General features: G+C 45.2%; 1 protein-coding gene across 2 annotated transcripts in view; it reads right to left on the bottom strand.

Annotated features, from left to right (window-relative positions):
- The window catches only part of FANCL (FA complementation group L), a 125,102-nt gene extending 110,332 nt beyond the window's left edge, over nucleotides 1–14,770 (bottom strand). Inside the window, exons 1-4 of one of the 2 annotated variants that reach the window (XM_054022437.1) lie at nucleotides 14,585–14,770; nucleotides 7,578–7,636; nucleotides 6,640–6,700; nucleotides 5,351–5,407 (exon numbers count right to left, since the gene is read on the bottom strand). In XM_054022437.1, the coding sequence (XP_053878412.1) occupies nucleotides 5,351–5,407; nucleotides 6,640–6,700; nucleotides 7,578–7,636; nucleotides 14,585–14,677 (270 nt within the window). In that variant the 5' untranslated portion in view covers nucleotides 14,678–14,770. The remainder of the gene's footprint in view (nucleotides 1–5,350; nucleotides 5,408–6,639; nucleotides 6,701–7,577; nucleotides 7,637–14,584) is intronic. The other variant, XM_054022438.1, reaches the window with a different exon arrangement.
- Nucleotides 14,771–17,670: the final 2,900 nt, after the last annotated feature.

Here is a 17,670-nt window from a genome sequence, read left to right as displayed (position 1 = left end):
TCCACTCAAATGAAGACTACTAAATGGTGGATTGGGGGAAATGAAAGGACGAATGCCCCTACCCCTATCAAATGGAAAAACACTCCTACAAGTGTGCAATGAGTCCCAGGTTTTGTTTTTTTGGCGGAGAGATACTATGCCAATTTGGAATAGATGTCTTAGTCATATGGTGGGGATTTTCAAGCCATTATTTAGACATTCAATAATGCAATTGTGGATGAAAAGCTGTGATCAAAGACTTCAGTCAACAATGCCATATTTTCTCAGGAAAACTGCCCATTACAGTTAGGAGATTGTCTTATAACTCTTTCACTCTGGCTCTAAGTTGGTTAATAAATGCCTTCTTCAAAATACTATCAAAGACTTCCCCAAAAGCCCTACAAGTAGTGTTTATTAGCATACCCCAGTGTACTCCATAGCAACCTAAAACGAAAGTGTGCAACAAGATTCCTGGATTTGGCAGCAGTTTGCATCTATTTCTATTTTAGATGTCTCTTTGTAACAAGAGCTAGAAACTTCAAAATTAAAACAGATAGTGGAGCACAATTTTGCAAAAAGGGGTGGAGAATCATGTAACAAACAAGGTCCTCCTTATTAGTTTCCAGACAGAACATTTACTAATAGATTATATTTAAAGTAAATATAGATTCTGTATAAAATTCATTATTAGCTAGAATAAATGAAATTTTGGCATCACGAAGAAAAATTCTGGGATACTTAATGACATATTTTCCATTAAAAATAGTAATTTTACTGATAAAATAACAGAAATACAACATCGATATCAAAGAGATTTTTCCCAAAGAAGTTTAAAATAAAACCAGTGGAAGGCTTTAAAGAGCAGGGTTCCACATAATAAATTCTGGTTAGTATTTCCACATATTTTGTTGCAATATTCTCAATTTAAGTTATTACTACTTTGGATGAAGGAAGAGTCTGCTGAGCCAATCTACAGAATATTCATGAAACAGATTCGTTAACATTTTGCTCTGTTTCACAGAAGAGCAGCAGCCCTTTTATAGAGTAGAAAGAAATGGGCTACAGTTGCCCTGTTGTCCAGCCAGGCAAAGACTGAAAGAGTACAATTGAGTAATACAGCAATGTGCAAAAACAGTGCTCAAACTGTCAACTGCTCTTCAGAATTTCTTTGTGAACAATTTTTCCCAGTTACCACAACACTTGTTTTCTCATACAACACACTCACAGTCCTCCCTCATCATTGCCTTGGCTAATAACTCTGCTAGGTCTTAGATAAGCAATAAATACCACTGAACACATTGCTTCAGAAATTTAGAGTTACTTTACTTTGATGAAAATGGAGCAGATTCGTATAGCCAATCCTCAGATGCACCAAGACCCAAAAGTATTTTAGAATACTTGATTCAAGAGATCAAATCTTTACAAGATATCATTTAACCTCAATTTTTCAAGCATTGCTCTCTCCATCTTAATTTCATTTTAAATTAATTAATCCAGCATAAATGAAAGAACACCTAAACATGGGCTGAAAAATATTCTATTCTGCCCATTTTATATATAAATACTTCCCATATGATCAGTGTATGTTAAAACAAACTGTTATTAAATTTGTAACTATGTTTATATCAATCACAACAGCATTAAACAATCCATTACATCAGATTTTATTGTCCCTTTGTTTTCTGTTGTCTCCAGTAGTTATTTTCTCCATCAAAACTGTGTATGACACAATACATACAAAGCTTTCTAAATAAGCTAGAGGCCCGTTAGATTTCCATTTTGAATAAAAAAATGTTTTGCTTGCAGACATAGTACAGTTTCTATTTCTTGGAGTTAATTTATCTGATCTGCTAATTCCAGTATATTAATGCCTGGTGAGGGGCAGATACTTTTATTCAGAATTGTGAAATGACTTTTGTATATTGCTCCAATTTTGGTAATATGGTCGCAGAATCTTTACTCTAGCAACTATATCTGCTTTATGTATACACTATCCAGTAAAATCTGTTTACTATTCTTTCAGAAAAGTCAGATGAACCATTTGTTTGACATTCTGCTATATTTCTTCTCAGTCTTCTTCTGACAAAGATGTATAACAACTGTCCACTTACCTTACAGTATAGACAAAGAGTTGAGCCATTTGTCTATTGACATTTGGTTCTTTATTACCAAATTTAACAAGTTTGTAGAGTATTTGTTTTCATTCGAGAGATACAGACAACCCAATGTACACTCTGGAGTTTAATTTTGCATTTATCAAACAATTCTGATTATATGTCTGCTAAGGCCTTGTGTGCACTATAATTGTTACCTATGTTTAAGTAATATGCTTAAATACAAGAGTGTCCTGCCTATTTGACCAAATAGGTTTATAACCATGATAAGGAATTGTGTTCTAGCCATGGCAAAGAACAAAACTTTCTCTACACTAGACTTATTTCCTTAATTTCCCATCCTTGCTACCACTAGTGTAGCATCACCAGTGGAAGTACTGGTGTAAACAAGGTGCCAGCAGTCACCAGCATCTTTAAACCTCCATGTCATCTGATCAGCCACAACACTGTTGTTAAATTGCTTGAACCACATCTAAGGTAATATTTCCACTGCTGCTACCATCAATGGATTAGTAGCATTAGGCTTTGTCTACACTAAAAAGAGTTTTGCCAATGCAAGTTATGCTGACATACAGCCACCCCTGTAATTAAACCACTGTTGGATGTCCACACTATCTCCTTGTGTCGGGGGAGCGCATCCACAATAGCAGCTCTTGCACTGACAGAGAAAGCAGTGCACTGTGGGTAGCTATCCCACTGTGCAACTGACTGCCGGGTGCTTTGGGAAGGGTTTGCAATGCCTCACAGGGGCAGGTACAGGGTCTCAATCCCATCATTCCATGGGCATCCTACTACATTGCCAGCAGCTTTTCAGCTGCCATGGTAACCTGCAACCTAGCCATCTGTCAGAAAGCATGGATCCTGCACTGCTCTTTAGTATGGTGCTATGCATTATGAACACAAGGCTATAAGAGGATCCCAATGGGGCATGGGGACTATTTGGCTGGGGAATGCCTTGAAGGAGCATATTAATATTGAGCCACAGAAATGTGTGTTGCTATAGTATGCTGAACCTGGCATTGTTTGTTTGCACCGTGCTATGAACCTTGCAATGACTGCTGTGTATGCCTGAATCACTTTTTAAAGTAGCACTCGGTAATAAGACCAAACTGACATTGCTGAACACTAAAACAAGACACCCACAGAAGTGTGCTGGGAAGACAGAAGTGTGAGTGTGAGAGAGAGTCAGAGACAGAATGTGTATAGGGCAGAGGTCCCCAAAGTGTGAGGCGTGGAGGAACATTGGAAGACACGGCCAGGCCTGGGCCAGCCCCCCCGGGGGGGTAGGGAAGGGAGTGCCAGCCAGTCCCTCTCCGCTCCTAGCTCTGCACCAGCCCCGCCCCCAGCCACGGCCCTGGCTCCCGGGCCTATCCCCAGCTTCGGCCCCGGGTGTGGCCCCACTCTCAGCCACAGCCCCACTCCCGGCCCCAGACCCGCCCCAGCTGCAGCCCCTGTACTCCTGTCCCTGTGTCCTCCTTCTCCCCGCCCCGGGAGCTGCAGCCCCACTCCTAGCTCTGGCCAGGGGGCATGGACAGAAGTAAAGACGCTGAAAAGTTTGGGGATCCCTGGTGTATGGGAAGTATGTGTGTTGGGGGGGACTGTGCATGGTTCAGCATGCTGCCTCTAAGTTCAGATACCAGCCAGAAGCAATGAATCCTGAGGCAAAAGCTGGTGCACAGAGAGCTGGTATCCCCTGGTCTCCCCACCCCAGCTCAGCAAAGAATAGTATACTGGCAAGGGGGAGGGGACACCCTGACATCAGCCCCCACCTCGCTCCCCGACTCTGCACAGCACAGCAATCTCTCTCCTCCCCACCCACCAGCAGCAGCCCGGCCTGCCTGCCTGCTGCTGTGATCCTAATGCTGGGGAGAGCGGGTTTCTGGTTAGTGTTCTGATACCATGATTCCCATCCAAGTTCTCCCATCACAGCCTCCTCTCCCCACAGACAAAGGAGATCTACCCCCTCCCCTGTAGTCCAGGCAGGAGTGTGTTTGTTGCCGGAGCGGGCATGCTCAGTTGGGCAGTAGTTATGTGAGCTCTTCATGCTGAGGAATTTCAAAACTTCCTGAGGCTTTGAAAGGGGAGGGGCACATGCCTGTGTAGCTGGATGTAGGGCAGCAGAGTTCAAAACAGTGAGCAGAGCAGTCACGGTGTGATATCTCTTGGAGGCCAGTTATGGCAACCTAACAAATGCAGCGTCCACACTGACGCTTTGCTGATCTAACTTTGCCGCAAAAAGCTCTATGCCTCTCATCAAGGTGGTTTTATTTTGTCGGCAAAGTAAGAGAGTCTTGCCAGTGGGAGGCGTATTGTAGTGTGTACACCTCCACTGTTTTGTCAGCAAAAGCTGCCTTTTGCAGACAAAACTGTGTAGCATAGACAAGGCCTTAGTAGCAGCAACAATAGGAAGATTCTGGGGGGAGAAAAAATAGTGTAGCGTAGATATCTGCCAATAGACCTTTATGAAAACTGTACAATTGTGTGCATGTTTGTTTTTATGTTCCTTTTAACATTTTGATATTGCCATTGAATGAGAAATGGATCAGTGGATGTTTTGAAATGAGGTCAGCAATTTTGTTAAATCACCTTAATTAGAAATACTTTTGGTATCCCAAGACAACGCAAATTATGAATAAAACAAATACACACACACACAAAAAAAAAAACCTCTCCCAAAGGTTGACTCTACACTGTAAAAAACCCCATAACACAGTCAGTCAGTAGACTTGTTTAAAATTTAGTTAATCATGGTTCAGACCTCAGACAGGATGGAACTATATTTTGAATTGTGTTCCCAAATCACAATACACAGAACACATTACTCCAGTATGATGGGGTTTTTTAGTTGTTTGTTTTTAAATGTAGAAAAACCCCTGTGAAGACAATATCAAGAGAATGACCCCTTTACATGGGTATGAGATGGGTATCATCCATACAAACCAAAACCTGAGGTAAACACACAATCAGGGAAGTACCTTCTATATGATGCTTAATATAACAGGGCCACTTGCTGAAGTGCTGGGTTATTACTTCTGGAACACTCTAAGTAGTCCAATGAATAAGAACTAATGCCAAATACCATAATTACTAAATAAATATCAACTAGCTGTCTATAGCCCTAAAACTGAAATATTCTAATAAGGTTCATTTTAAACTTTAAAAAGCTAACATTCATTCATAGCTTTCTAAAAAAAGGCAAGTAATGAGAAAGTGAAAATTAAGACCACTTGAACATCTCCTTGGGATATATTACTCACCAAAATAGTTTTAAGCTCCACCATAAAACTGACCAGATCAGAACAGTGTTGCAACCTCTGGGGAGAAAACGTTATCAATTAATTTCCTCCATCCAGTATGTTTTAGTAACAATTTTAGTTTCATTATCCATTTTCTGATATTGTAATAAATCAAAGATAATGTAAAATGGGGGAAATGCAACAGATTTGAACTATATTTCAGTTAAAAAATAGAACAAACCAATTTCAATGTCAAAAATTTTTCTGAATAAATTAAGTACTTTTTTCATATAATGTAACTGAAACTGACAGCCAATGAGAACAAGTAGTCTTCGGGCTTGTCTACACTGGCAATTAACAGTGCTGCAACTTTTTCGTTCAGGGGTGTGTTTTTTCACACCCGAGTGCAGCAAGTTGCAGTGCTGTAAAGTGCCAGTGTAAACAGCGCCCTCCCAGCGCTGGGAGCCGCCTTGATCGACAAAAGTTTCACTGTCAAAAGTGCTGTTGTGGACAGCCCTATGTCAGTGGGAGAGCGTCTCCCACCAACATAGCTAGTGCTTCTTGTCGAAGTTGGTTGAATTATGCCGGCAGGAGAGCTCTCTCCAGTGGGCACAGAGCAGCTACACGGGAGACCTTACAGCGGTGCATTTGTAGCAGTACAGCTATACCACTGTAAGGTCCGTAGTTTAGACACAGCCGTAGACTAGCTTTTTTTTTTTTTTTTTTTTTTTTTTTTTTTTAACCATGACTGACTGGGTAATACCATCTTGGAAATGGAAGTAGCCATCACAATTCTGTAGCCAGGATGGCCCCACAGAGTTTCTGTGGACTGCCCACTATTCTTCCAGATAGGGCCAATAAGGGTAAGTTCAGACTACACAAGCAACTATATAACCCTCCTATTATGACAGTTCTTTTAAACTCTCTTTTATATTTAAGTACTATTAGTAATAAAGAGCATAAGAAAAAACAAGAGGAAAAAGACAACAGCATAATTGTTCTCAGTTGTGGGCTTCTTAAAAATAGTTTCCCATAAGATGTCAGCTGCTTTAATATAAAGCATTGGTACATCTTAATAGTCTTCAAAGACTGAAGTTTGCAGGAAAATGAAAAAGTTATTTACAAGACTTCACTTATCTTTCTTCGGGGTAAGTTATAATTCCCTAAGCACTGCAAAACAATACATCTTTACTGTACAGTTAATGGATTTTTTTCTTAAATACTTTTAGAATGGTGTGGATGAGTAAAAGCTTTTCAGATTTAATATTCATATTTTTCAAGCTCACAATGGTTTTATAAGAATAATATACCTGTTTCACAATCTGGTGATACCCATGCAATACCTTCTTTAGACTCCAGCTACAGTGTATCCTAGAAATACAGTTTTCATAATTTTAACTTGATTCAAGTGATCTTTAAACAAGGAAACAACATATGAAACAAAAGTCCATCTTACTATTTACAAAGTTCTCTCTCACCCACCTCCCAGAAAAAGAAGAAAAAAAATATATTTTCCAACTTTGAATTTTTTATACTAAGATGAGTTACTTATATTTTTAAATGTCACTTTCTCTAGCCAAAATTAATAAGTAGATATTTACCTATAAGCCAGTCTCTATTCTAGGTTGAAAACAACAACATAATTCTTACAAGTTAATATGGCTTCGTAACAGATACTAGAATTTAAAAAAAAAAATCCTGAAAATTTCAGAGTTAACTGCCACACATTTTAGTGGGGATATTGAAGATGACGACAAAAGTATATATATAAGAAATAAGCATTAATAGCTTACAAGAGCTAATTAGTTATTGCATTGTAAACTCATGAAAGTTAAATTATTTTCTTATTTTACTAATCTTCAGAGAAGAATATTAACTGCAATATTGATCAAAGCAACATGGTCGAAAAAACTTTCCATCTTACACCGTATGCTCTTTCGGTCTATTACTTGGATATATTTGTATAACTCCTAGGACAAAGGGCATGCAACCTATTTGGATTCCCGGACACTACAATATGAATATTAAATCGCGACCATTCTTAAACACACTTTTTTTCAGGTACTTACAACTCAATGAAAACAGTATTATTTGGATAGAATTTTCACATAGTTATCAGACAATGAGCAAAAGAAGCCTGAGGCCAGCTACTCTGTGACACTAGTATTCATATATGTACACAAACTCATACATCCCCACTGTAAGTCAGAACAAATGTAAGTGTATTTATTATGAAATATTACCTCACCTTGCATTTTTAAGCTGAAAATCTGATGGTAACAGTATCCTTATATGGAAGTCTCTATCCTAGAAAATAAGTGTTTAGTTAAAATGCAAGTTTGCAGATGTATCAAATAGAGAAAATACAGAAACAACTCATAAAGGGAAGCTGCTATGAGAAAAATGGAGGAATAAACTTATCTTATGCGGATTTTTTTTCTGCATCAGAGACTGCATTATTCCAAACATTGTTTCTTTAATCATACAGTACAGTACAGTATGTTATCTTTCAGATGAACAAAATTGATAGAGGAAGAAAATCTTTAGGTAAGAGATCTCTGAAACTTTCTCAGTTCACCCTCCTAGTGAAATAGTGTTTCCTAATATCCAACCTAGACCTCCCCCGCTGCAACTTGAGACCATTGCATCTTGTTCTGTCATCTACCACTACTGAGAACAGCCGAGCTCCACCCTCTTTGGAAACCCCCTTCAGGTAGTTGAAAGCCGCTATCAAATCCCCCCTCACTCTTCTCTTCTGCAGACTAAACAAGCCCAGTTCCCTCAGCCTCTCCTCGTAAGTCATGTGCTCCAGCCCCCTCATTTTCATTGCCCTCCGCTGGACTCTCTCCAATGTGTCCACATCCCTTCTGTAGTGGGGGGACCAAAACTGGACGCAATACTCCAGGGCACACTGCTGACTCATATCCAGATTCTCGTCCACTGTAATCCCCAGGTCCTTTTCTGCAGAACTGCTGCTTAGCCAGTCGGTCCCCAGCCTGTAGCGGTGCATGGGATTCTTCCTTCCTAAGTGCAGGACTCTGCATTTATCCTTGTTGAACCTCATAAGATTTCTGTTGGCCCAATCCTCCAATTTGTCTAGATCACTCTGGACCCTATCCCTACACTGCAGCGTATCTACCTCTCCCCCACAGCTTAGTGTCATCTGCCAACTTGCTGAGGGTGCAATAAAGGTGTTGAACAAAACAGGTACACTAAGAGAAATGCAAGCTCTTACAAAATTCTTACAGGACACCTTATTTTTGTTTTTAAAAGCAACCTACAACTCTTAAGTTAATTCTACAATTAGTTACACACCAAAGACTCCAAACAGTACAAAATGAAAGGCATCTAGCATGCAAGCTATTTTAAAATTTTAGCTTTTATTTTTGTTTTAGGTCCCCCACAGTTATGAACTAATAGCTGCTGCACTCTGAGATATCCCAGGTAACACACAGCTTCACGGGAAAATGGAACCAGTTTGTAGGGAATCATTTTTGTGTCCACAAGAATATATATATATATATATATGTGTGTGTGTGTGTGTGTGTGTGTGTGTGTGTGTGTGTGTGTGTGTGTGTGTGTGTGTGTGTGTAAATACACAGTTTTGCAAACTGTAGAAGCTCATCCTATAAAGACTTACATTGTCAGGTTTAGTTTTATGCATGTAAGTAGTCCTAGTGAGGTTAAACACAGTAACACGGTCTTTGAAATATCAGGCTTTATTTTACCTTAAACATAAAAAAAATCTACTTTATAAACAATAATATGCATTTGAAAGAAAGCAACTACCTAGAAAACTTGCATAGTAATGACATCGCTGAAGATCTGGAACAAAGCCAAGATTAAAACAAAACAAAAAACCCACATACTTCCATGCTGAATGTCTCCTTTCCCCTTGCTACTGTAGAATTCATTGCAAAACCCTAATGTAAGCTCATGTTTTATAAAAGGATAATTACAGGCCATCTTAAAATCTTAATTTGTCATTAAGACTTAAGTCCGATCTACAAATTCACACTGGTTTGAATCAAGGGTTGCATCAGACCTTCAGTTAAACCAGTGCAGTTTCTATGGTAGATAAGCAATTAGAGAAGCTTGTTTAAGACACCAGCAGGTCAGCCATAACATCAGCAAAGATACAAATAATGTTTGGGGAAAAAACATGCCGACGTTTTTTTTTTTAAATTATATACACAAATTTTGCTCCAAGGAATGGACATCCCAAAGACACTGCCTTATAGTGGTTTCAAAATATAGAGAAACAAAAAAATGTACCCCATAACCTTTACTTTCATCATATATTACAACTCTGAATTTTATTACACTTAAATTAGGGCTACCATACATCCGGATTTCCCCGGACATGTCCGGCTTTTCGTTCTTTAAATAACCACCCAGGGGGGATTTCTAAAAATCTAAAAATGTCCGGGATTTCCCCCCGGTCGGCTATTTATAGAGCAAAAAGCGGCAGCCAAGCGCTGCTCGGCAGCCAAAGCCCTTTCCCTTCTCCCCCCATCACCTGCAGCCTTAGCACGCCTCCCGGCCCCGCAGCTGTCCACCCCTCCCCCAACTCACTTCCCCCTCCTCTCCTCCCCTGAACACTCAGCCCCCTGAGTCTGAAAACAAGCAGGGGCAGGTGGCAGAAGCAGATAAGCTGGGGGGGGGGGAACACACGAGGAGGAGGGCTCCGGGGAGGGGCGGCACGGCCCAGTCCGGCCTTGGCCGAGCGGCTCCCTCCAGCCCCGGCCAAGCGGCTCTGGCCCTGGCCAGCCCCAGCGGCTCCGGCCCGGCTTGGCTCGGGCCCCGGTTCCGGCCGAGCACACTGAGCAGCGCCAGCCAAACACCCCCGGCCCCAGTGCCAGCGGCTCCAGCCCTGGCCCCAGCGGCTCCAGCCTGGCTCAGCTCGGACCCTGGGGCCCCGGTTCCGGCCGAGCGTGCCAGCTGAGCACCCCCAGTCCCAGTGGCTCCAGTCCCGGCCCCAGCAGCTTCGGGCCCCGGGACACCAGCCCTGGTTCCAGCCGAGTGCACCGGCTCCGGCGGCTCCAGCCCAGCCCGGGCCCCAGGGCGGCAGCCCCAGTTCCAGCCGAGCGTGCCAGCCCGGCCCCAGCCGAGGACCTCCGGCCCGGCCCCAAGCCCCGCGACCCCTGCCGGAGCTCCGGGCGGAGCACAGCCCGATTCCTGGGATCTTGCTAAAGCCGGCCCTGGTCAGGGGACAGGGAAGGGCGGGGGTTGGATGGGTCGGGAGTTCGTGGGGGTGGGGCTTTCAGAGAGGCAGGGATGCAGAGGGGGGTGGGACAGACAGGGAGCGTTGGATGGATATCTTAAGTGCCTATACACAAATGCAAGAAGCCTGGGAAACAAGTAGGGAGAACTGGAAGTCCTGGCACAGTCAGGGAACTATGATGTGATTGGAATAACAGAGACTTGGTGGGATAACTCACATGACTGGAGTACTGTCATGGATGGATATAAACTGTTCAGGAAGGACAGGCAGGGCAGAAAAGGTGGGGGAGTTGCGTTGTATGTAAGAGAGGAGTATGACTGCTCAGAGCTCCGGTATGATACTGCAGAAAAACCTGAGAGTCTCTGGATAAAGTTGAGAAGTGGGAGCAACAAGGGTGATGTCGTGGTTGGAGTCTGCTATAGACCACCAGACCAGGGGGATGAGGTGGACGAGGCTTTCTTCTGGCAACTAGCAGAAGTTGCTAGATCGCAGGCCCTGGTTCTCATGGGAGACTATAATCACCCTGATATCTGCTGGGAGAGCAATACAGCGGTGCACAGGCAATCCAGGAAATTTTTGGAAAGCGTAGGGGACAATTTCCTGGTGCAAGTGCTGGAGGAACCAACTAGGGGCAAAGCTTTTCTTGACCTGCTGCTCACAAACAGGGAAGAACTAGTAGGGGAAGCAAAAGTGGATGGGAACCTGGGAGGCAGTGACCATGAGATGGTCGAGTTCAGGATCCTGACACAAGGAAGAAAGGAGAGCAGCAGAATATGGACCCTGGACTTCAGAAAAGCAGACTTTGACTCCCTCAGGGAACAGATGGGCAGGATCCCCTGGGAGAATAACATGAAGGGCAAAGGGGTCCAGGAGAGCTGGCTGTATTTTAAAGAATCCTTATTGAGGTTGAAGGAACAAACCATCCCGATGTGTAGAAAGAATAGTAAATATGGCAGGCGACCAGCTTGGCTAAACAGTGAAATCCTTGCTGATCTTAAACGCAAAAAAGAGGCTTATAAGAAGTGGAAGATTGGACAAATGACCAGGGAGGAGTATAAAAATATTGCTCAGGCGTGCAGGAGTGAAATCAGGAAGGCCAAATCACACTTGGAGTTGCAGTTAGCAAGAGATGTTAAGAGTAACAAGAAGGGTTTCTTCAGGTATGTTAGCAACAAGAAGAAAATCAAGGAAAGTGTGGGCCCCTTACTGAATGAGGGAGGCAACCTAGTGACCGAGGATGTGGAAAAAGCTAATGTACTCAATGATTTTTTTGCCTCTGTCTTCACGCACAAGGTCAGCTCCCAGATTGCTGCACTGGGCAGTACAGCATGGGGAGAAGGTGACCAGCCCTCTGTGGAGAAAGAAGTGGTTCGGGACTATTTAGAAAAACTGGACGTGCACAAGTCCATGGGGCCGGATGCGCTGCATCCGAGGGTGCTAAAGGAGTTGGCGGGTGAGATTGCAGAGCCATTAGCCATTATTTTTGAAAACTCATGGCGATCGGGGGAGGTCCCAGATGACTGGAAAAAGGCTAATGTAGTGCCCATCTTTAAAAAAGGGAAGAAGGAGGATCCGAGGAACTACAGGCCAGTCAGCCTCACCTCAGTCCCTGGAAAAATTATGGAGCAGGTCCTCAAGGAATCAATTATGAAACATTTAGAGGAGAGGAAAGTGATCAGGAACAGTCAGCATGGATTCACGAAGGGGAAGTCGTGCCTGACTAACCTAATTGCCTTCTATGATGAGATAACTGGCTCTGTGGATGAGGGGAAAGCAGTGGATGTGTTATTTCTTGACTTTAGCAAAGCTTTTGATACTGTCTCCCACAGTATTCTTGCCACCAAGTTAAAGAAGTATGGGCTGGATGAATGGACTGTAAGGTGGATAGAAAGCTGGCTAGATCGTCAGGCTCAACGGGTAGTGATCAATGGCTCCATGTCTAGTTGGCAGCCGGTTTCAAGTGGAGTGCCCCAAGGGTCGGTCCTGGGGCCGGTTTTGTTTAATATCTTTATTAATGATCTGGAGGATGGTGTGGACTGCACTCTCAGCAAGTTTGCAGATGACACTAAACTAGGAGGTGTGGTAGATACACTAGAGGGTAGGGATCGGATACAGAGGGACCTAGACAAATTAGAGGATTGGGCCTAAAAAAACCTGATGAGGTTCAACAAGGACAAGTGCAGAGTCCTGCACTTAGGACGGAAGAATCCCATGCACTGCTACAGACTAGGGACCGAATGGCTAGGTAGCAGTTCTGCTGAAAAGGACCTAGGGGTCACAGTGGACGAGAAGCTGGATATGAGTCAACAGTGTGCTCTTGTTGCCAAGAAGGCTAACGGCATTTTGGGCTGTATAAGTAGGGGCATTGCCAGCAGATCGAGGAACGTGATCGTTCCCCTTTATTCGACATTGGTGAGGCCTCATCTGGAATACTGTGTCCAGTTTTGGGCCCCACACTACAAGAAGGATGTGGAAAAATTGGAAAGAGTCCAGCGGAGGGCAACAAAAATGATTAGGGGTCTGGAGCACATGACTTATGAGGAGAGGCTGAGAGAACTGGGATTGTTTAGTCTCCAGAAGAGAAGAATGAGGGGGGATTTGATAGCAGCCTTCAACTACCTGAAGGGGGGTTCCAAAGAGGATGGAGCTCGGCTGTTCTCAGTGGTGGCAGATGACAGAACAAGGAGCAATGGTCTCAAGTTGCGGTGGGGGAGGTCCAGGTTGGATATCAGGAAAAACTATTTCACTAGGAGGATGGTGAAACACTGGAATGCGTTACCTAGGGAGGTGGTGGAGTCTCCTTCCTTGGAGGTTTTTAAGGTCCGGCTTGACAAAGCCCTGGCTGGGATGATTTAGCTGGGAATTGGTCCTGCTTTGAGCAGGGGGTTGGACTAGATGACCTCTTGAGGTCCCTTCCAACTCTGATATTCTATGATTCTATGATGGGTCAAGTGTTCCGGGGGTCCTGTCAGGGGGTGGGGAGTGGTTGGATAGGGCGTGGGAGTCCCGGAGGTCTGTCTGGGGGAGGGCGTGTGGATATGGGGCGGGGGTGTGGAGAGGGGTCGAGGCAGGCAGGGAGCAGAGGAAGTTGGATGGGTTGGGAGTTCTAGGGGTCCTGTCAGGGAGCAGTTGGCAGGGGAGTCCCGGGGGTCTGTCTGAGGTGGGGGGGTGAATATGGGGTGGAGGTGTGGATCAGGGTCGGGGTACTCAGGGGACAGGTAGGGTCCTAGAGGGGCAGTTAGGGTGGGGGGGTTCTCAGGAGAGGGCAGTCAGGGGACAAGAAGCAGGGCGGCTTAGATAGGGGGTGGAGTCCTAGGGGGCAGTTAGTGGCAGGGGTCCCAGGAGGGGGCAGTCAGGGGTCCCAGGAGCAAGAGGGGTTGGGGGTTCTGAGGGGGCAGTCAGGGAATGGGAAATGGGAGGGAGTGGATGGGAGCAGGGCAGGGGCGGGGCTAGAGTAGGGCTCCTCCCCCCAGTGTCCTCTTTTTTGATTGTGGAAATATGGTAACCCTAACTTAAAAGTCCTTTTTTCCCCCAAGAAAGAAGCAAAGGTAATTCTGACCTTTTCAAAGATCAAATAACTATGATACACTGTTTCATTAAAGTACAGAAAGGTAGCAAGAAGTAACTAACTTTAAAAGGGACATGGTCAATTTGGAAGTCACATTTCTGGCTAAAGATTTCACATATTAAAGAAATATAAACACCTACTTAGGCTATTCAGATAGAAAAGATATTGGGGGCAGTAAGGAGAGGAGGTGGGAGGAAGGTAAGGGACACGAGTTCCTTTTCTTTGTGCAGTTACAGTATGTTGTATGTACTCAGTATCACATGTCAGTGTTTATTCATGTCAAGTAAGAGACCTGCAGAGGAAGCAAAAGTGACCAGATTTTGTAATGATGTCTACTGTAGGGCACGGACCCCCGCTCCGACACTGACCCCGCCCCGCTCATTGGGGGAGGGGGAGACTCCCTCACAAGCCTCCCCCCTCTCGCTAGGGGGACGACACGCCCTTAGGGCGGTGCTGCCGGTACCTGCACGGTGACAAACCCCTCGTAGACGGTCCCCTCGCGGTTCTGAGGCAGGAGCAGCGGGCACTGGCGCAGCAGCGCCCCGGAGCCAGCCATCTCCCGCCGCGCGCGCGGGCTGACGGCGCAGTTCTCCGGTCGAATCGAATCCCACGCGCCACACCAAAACCCGCCTCTTCACGGGTTACGCGCATGCGCCCAGTTTCTGCCGCGAGGAGCCGGCGGGCTCTGGCTGGGCAAACTGGCGCGTACGGCGCTTGAGGGCAGTAGGGGCGGTGGGAGGGCGTGGCTGTGTTCGGGGGCGGGTTATAGGTTTGCGCGAGGCCGCTGCTGCCCGGGCTCGCGCTGTAGGGCTGAGCTGAGACCTGATGCAAGGCAGTGTGTTGGGCTTTAAGGCGGACCCTCGCCCCACGGGTGAGACCCAGGCAAGGCGTTCAGAGCTTTCGCCTGTCCGTGCCCCTGCGCTCCCTCCTGCGGAGCCAATGCTCTCAGGTCCCTCCATGGGCCTTCGGCGCGCCTCAGCTGCAGTGGGCTCCGGTGAGCTGATCAGAGCTGGGAAAGGTGAGAGGGAGAGCCCGGCCCAGGCAGTGCAACTCAGCCATTGTCCAGTTCAGTCAGCGGTTCAGCAGCAGTGCATGGCCGGGGGCGCACGCTGACTGCACTGCAGAGCCAGGGCTTTCCCCCCTCAGCAGAGCGTAGCAAACTAGCAATGCATTCCCGTCTCCCCCCGGCAGTCGAGCTCTGCTGGCTGGGCTAGACAGGCTCTTGCTAAGCCCTCGCTACCTTTTTGGTACCAGCAACACGCAGGCCAGTAGGTGCACTTGGGAGAGTAGAAATGCAGTTGTTCCTGGCGCCTGCGTAGGGCACCAAAGATAGGGATAGGATAGCTCCTTACGTTTTTTGATTTGTTATATTACAGTAGCTCCTTGAGGCTCGATTGTGCTAGGCACTGTACCAACGAAGAGGAAGTCCTTGTCTCCAAGAAATTACAATCTAAATGGACAAAACAATCAAAGAGCAAGTGTGTGTGTGCGGGTGGGGGGGAGGGGAGTAGTAGTATTCCCATTTTTCTGATGGAGAACTGAGGCACAGTTTTAGGATTAGGACAGAGATTAAGTGATTTTTTTCAAGGTCACTCAGGAGGGCTATTGCAAAGCCAGGAATTGAACCTAGATCTCTTCACTCACAGTCTAGTGCTTTAACAACAAAACCAGCCTTTCCTCCTGCCCAACAAATATGGGGACACCTGCACTCTGGCCAATGCACAGAGCTAATCTACTAGTGTCATGGTTCTGGTGTTTTGTTCCCATTCTGCCACTAACTCACTGAGGAAATATTGAAGCAGAGCCCCAGCAGGATATTAGGTGAATTTCAAATGAGAGGTAATACCTATGTCTTAAGACTTGTTGTAAGATCCTATGGTAGCTTCTACAAGAATTGGTGGTCACAACAGTCTATGATTTCCTATATTCTTGGTGCTGGTTAATGTGTTTTGACATGTAAATAGGTAAGTCATTGGAGCTCACCAGACCTTCAGTTTATCGGTGATACTGAGTATGATAGCAGTAGCAGTTGAGTTCTCTACAGATGGTGCTTGTTTGCTTTAGACTATTCAGTTTCCTTGCCTCTGAGCACGGGTTCCCAAACGTGGTTCACGGCTTGTTCAGGGTAAGCCCCTCACGGACCGCAAGACTCTTTATTTACCGGAGCGTCTGCAGGTACGGCCGCTCGCAGTTCCCAGTGGCCAGGAATGGCGAACCACGGCCACTGGGAGCGTCTCACAGCCCACCAGGGGCTTACCCTGAACAAGCCACGAACCAAGTTTGGGAACCCCTGCCTCAGATGATCCTTGAAAATGTGAGATTTTTACTAACCATTTCAAGCAACATTTTTGCCATCTGATCCCCACAGATTGATGTAATATTGTCTTTAATTTACCTTTGTGACAGATGCTTTCTATTTGCATCTGTTTATGAGCATCTCATTATGCAACATTTCACCTCAAACAGTTAATCTGATGCTTCGCAGTAAATTGCATCCTTAATTAATAAATAAAATGTACTTTGGATCAAAACATTTATTCTCTTGAACTATTTTCTCTCAAAGTGTACCTTACACCAATAATTACCTTATTTAATTACTTGGTTCCTGTGTACCTTATCAGAGTTGGCATTAGCCTTAATAGCATCTCATGCAAAACTAAAGAAGCACCATCCTTCCTTTTGGCCATGTTCTTTTAGTCTCCAGTATTACAGCAGATGTTAATTCATGTGTCTCTAATCCTGTATAGTTACTGTGTAAAACTCATAAATAAAAACAGTACTCTAACAGTAAGAAACTTTAAATGAATAGCTTTCTAAGGGTATGTCTACACTATGGGATTAATCTGAATTTACAGAATTTGAATTTTGGAAACAGATTCTATAAAGTCGAATGTTTGCAGCCACACTAAGCACACTAATTCGGTGGTGTGCGTCCATGTACCGGGCTGGCGTCAATTTCTGGAGCATTGCACTGTGGGTAGTTATCCCATAGCTATCCCATAGTTCCCACAGTCTCCCCCACCCATTGGAATTCTGGGTTGAGATCCCAGTGCCTGATGGGGACAAAAAAACATTGTCGCAGGTGGTTCTGGGTACAGCCTCACCCCTCCCTCCATAAAAGCAATAGCAGACAACTGTTTCGCACCTTTTTTCCTGGGTGAACACTGCAGACTCCATACCACGGCAAGCATGGAGCCCGTTCAGCTCAAGACAGCAGTCATGAACATTGTAAACACCTCGCGCATTCTCGTGCAGTTTATGCTGAACCAGGACCAGAAAAACGAGGCGAGGAAGAGGCGGCGATGGCAGCGCAGCGACAAGAGTGATGAGGACATGGACACGGACACAGAATTCTCTTAAACCGCGGGCCCCGGTGCTTTGGAGATCATAAGAAAGGACGTACCGGGTCAGACCAAAGGTCCATCTAGCCCAGTATCCTGTCTACCGACAGTGGCCAATGCCAGGTGCCCCAGAGGGAGTGAACCTAACAGGCAATGATCAAGTGATCTCTCTCCTGCCATCTATCTCCATCCTCTGACAGAGGCTAGG

The sequence above is a fragment of the Malaclemys terrapin genome, chromosome 3 (assembly GCF_027887155.1).
Source record: "Malaclemys terrapin pileata isolate rMalTer1 chromosome 3, rMalTer1.hap1, whole genome shotgun sequence".
Classification (NCBI taxonomy): domain Eukaryota; kingdom Metazoa; phylum Chordata; order Testudines; family Emydidae; genus Malaclemys; species Malaclemys terrapin.
This window is presented reverse-complemented; position numbering and strand designations above follow the sequence as displayed.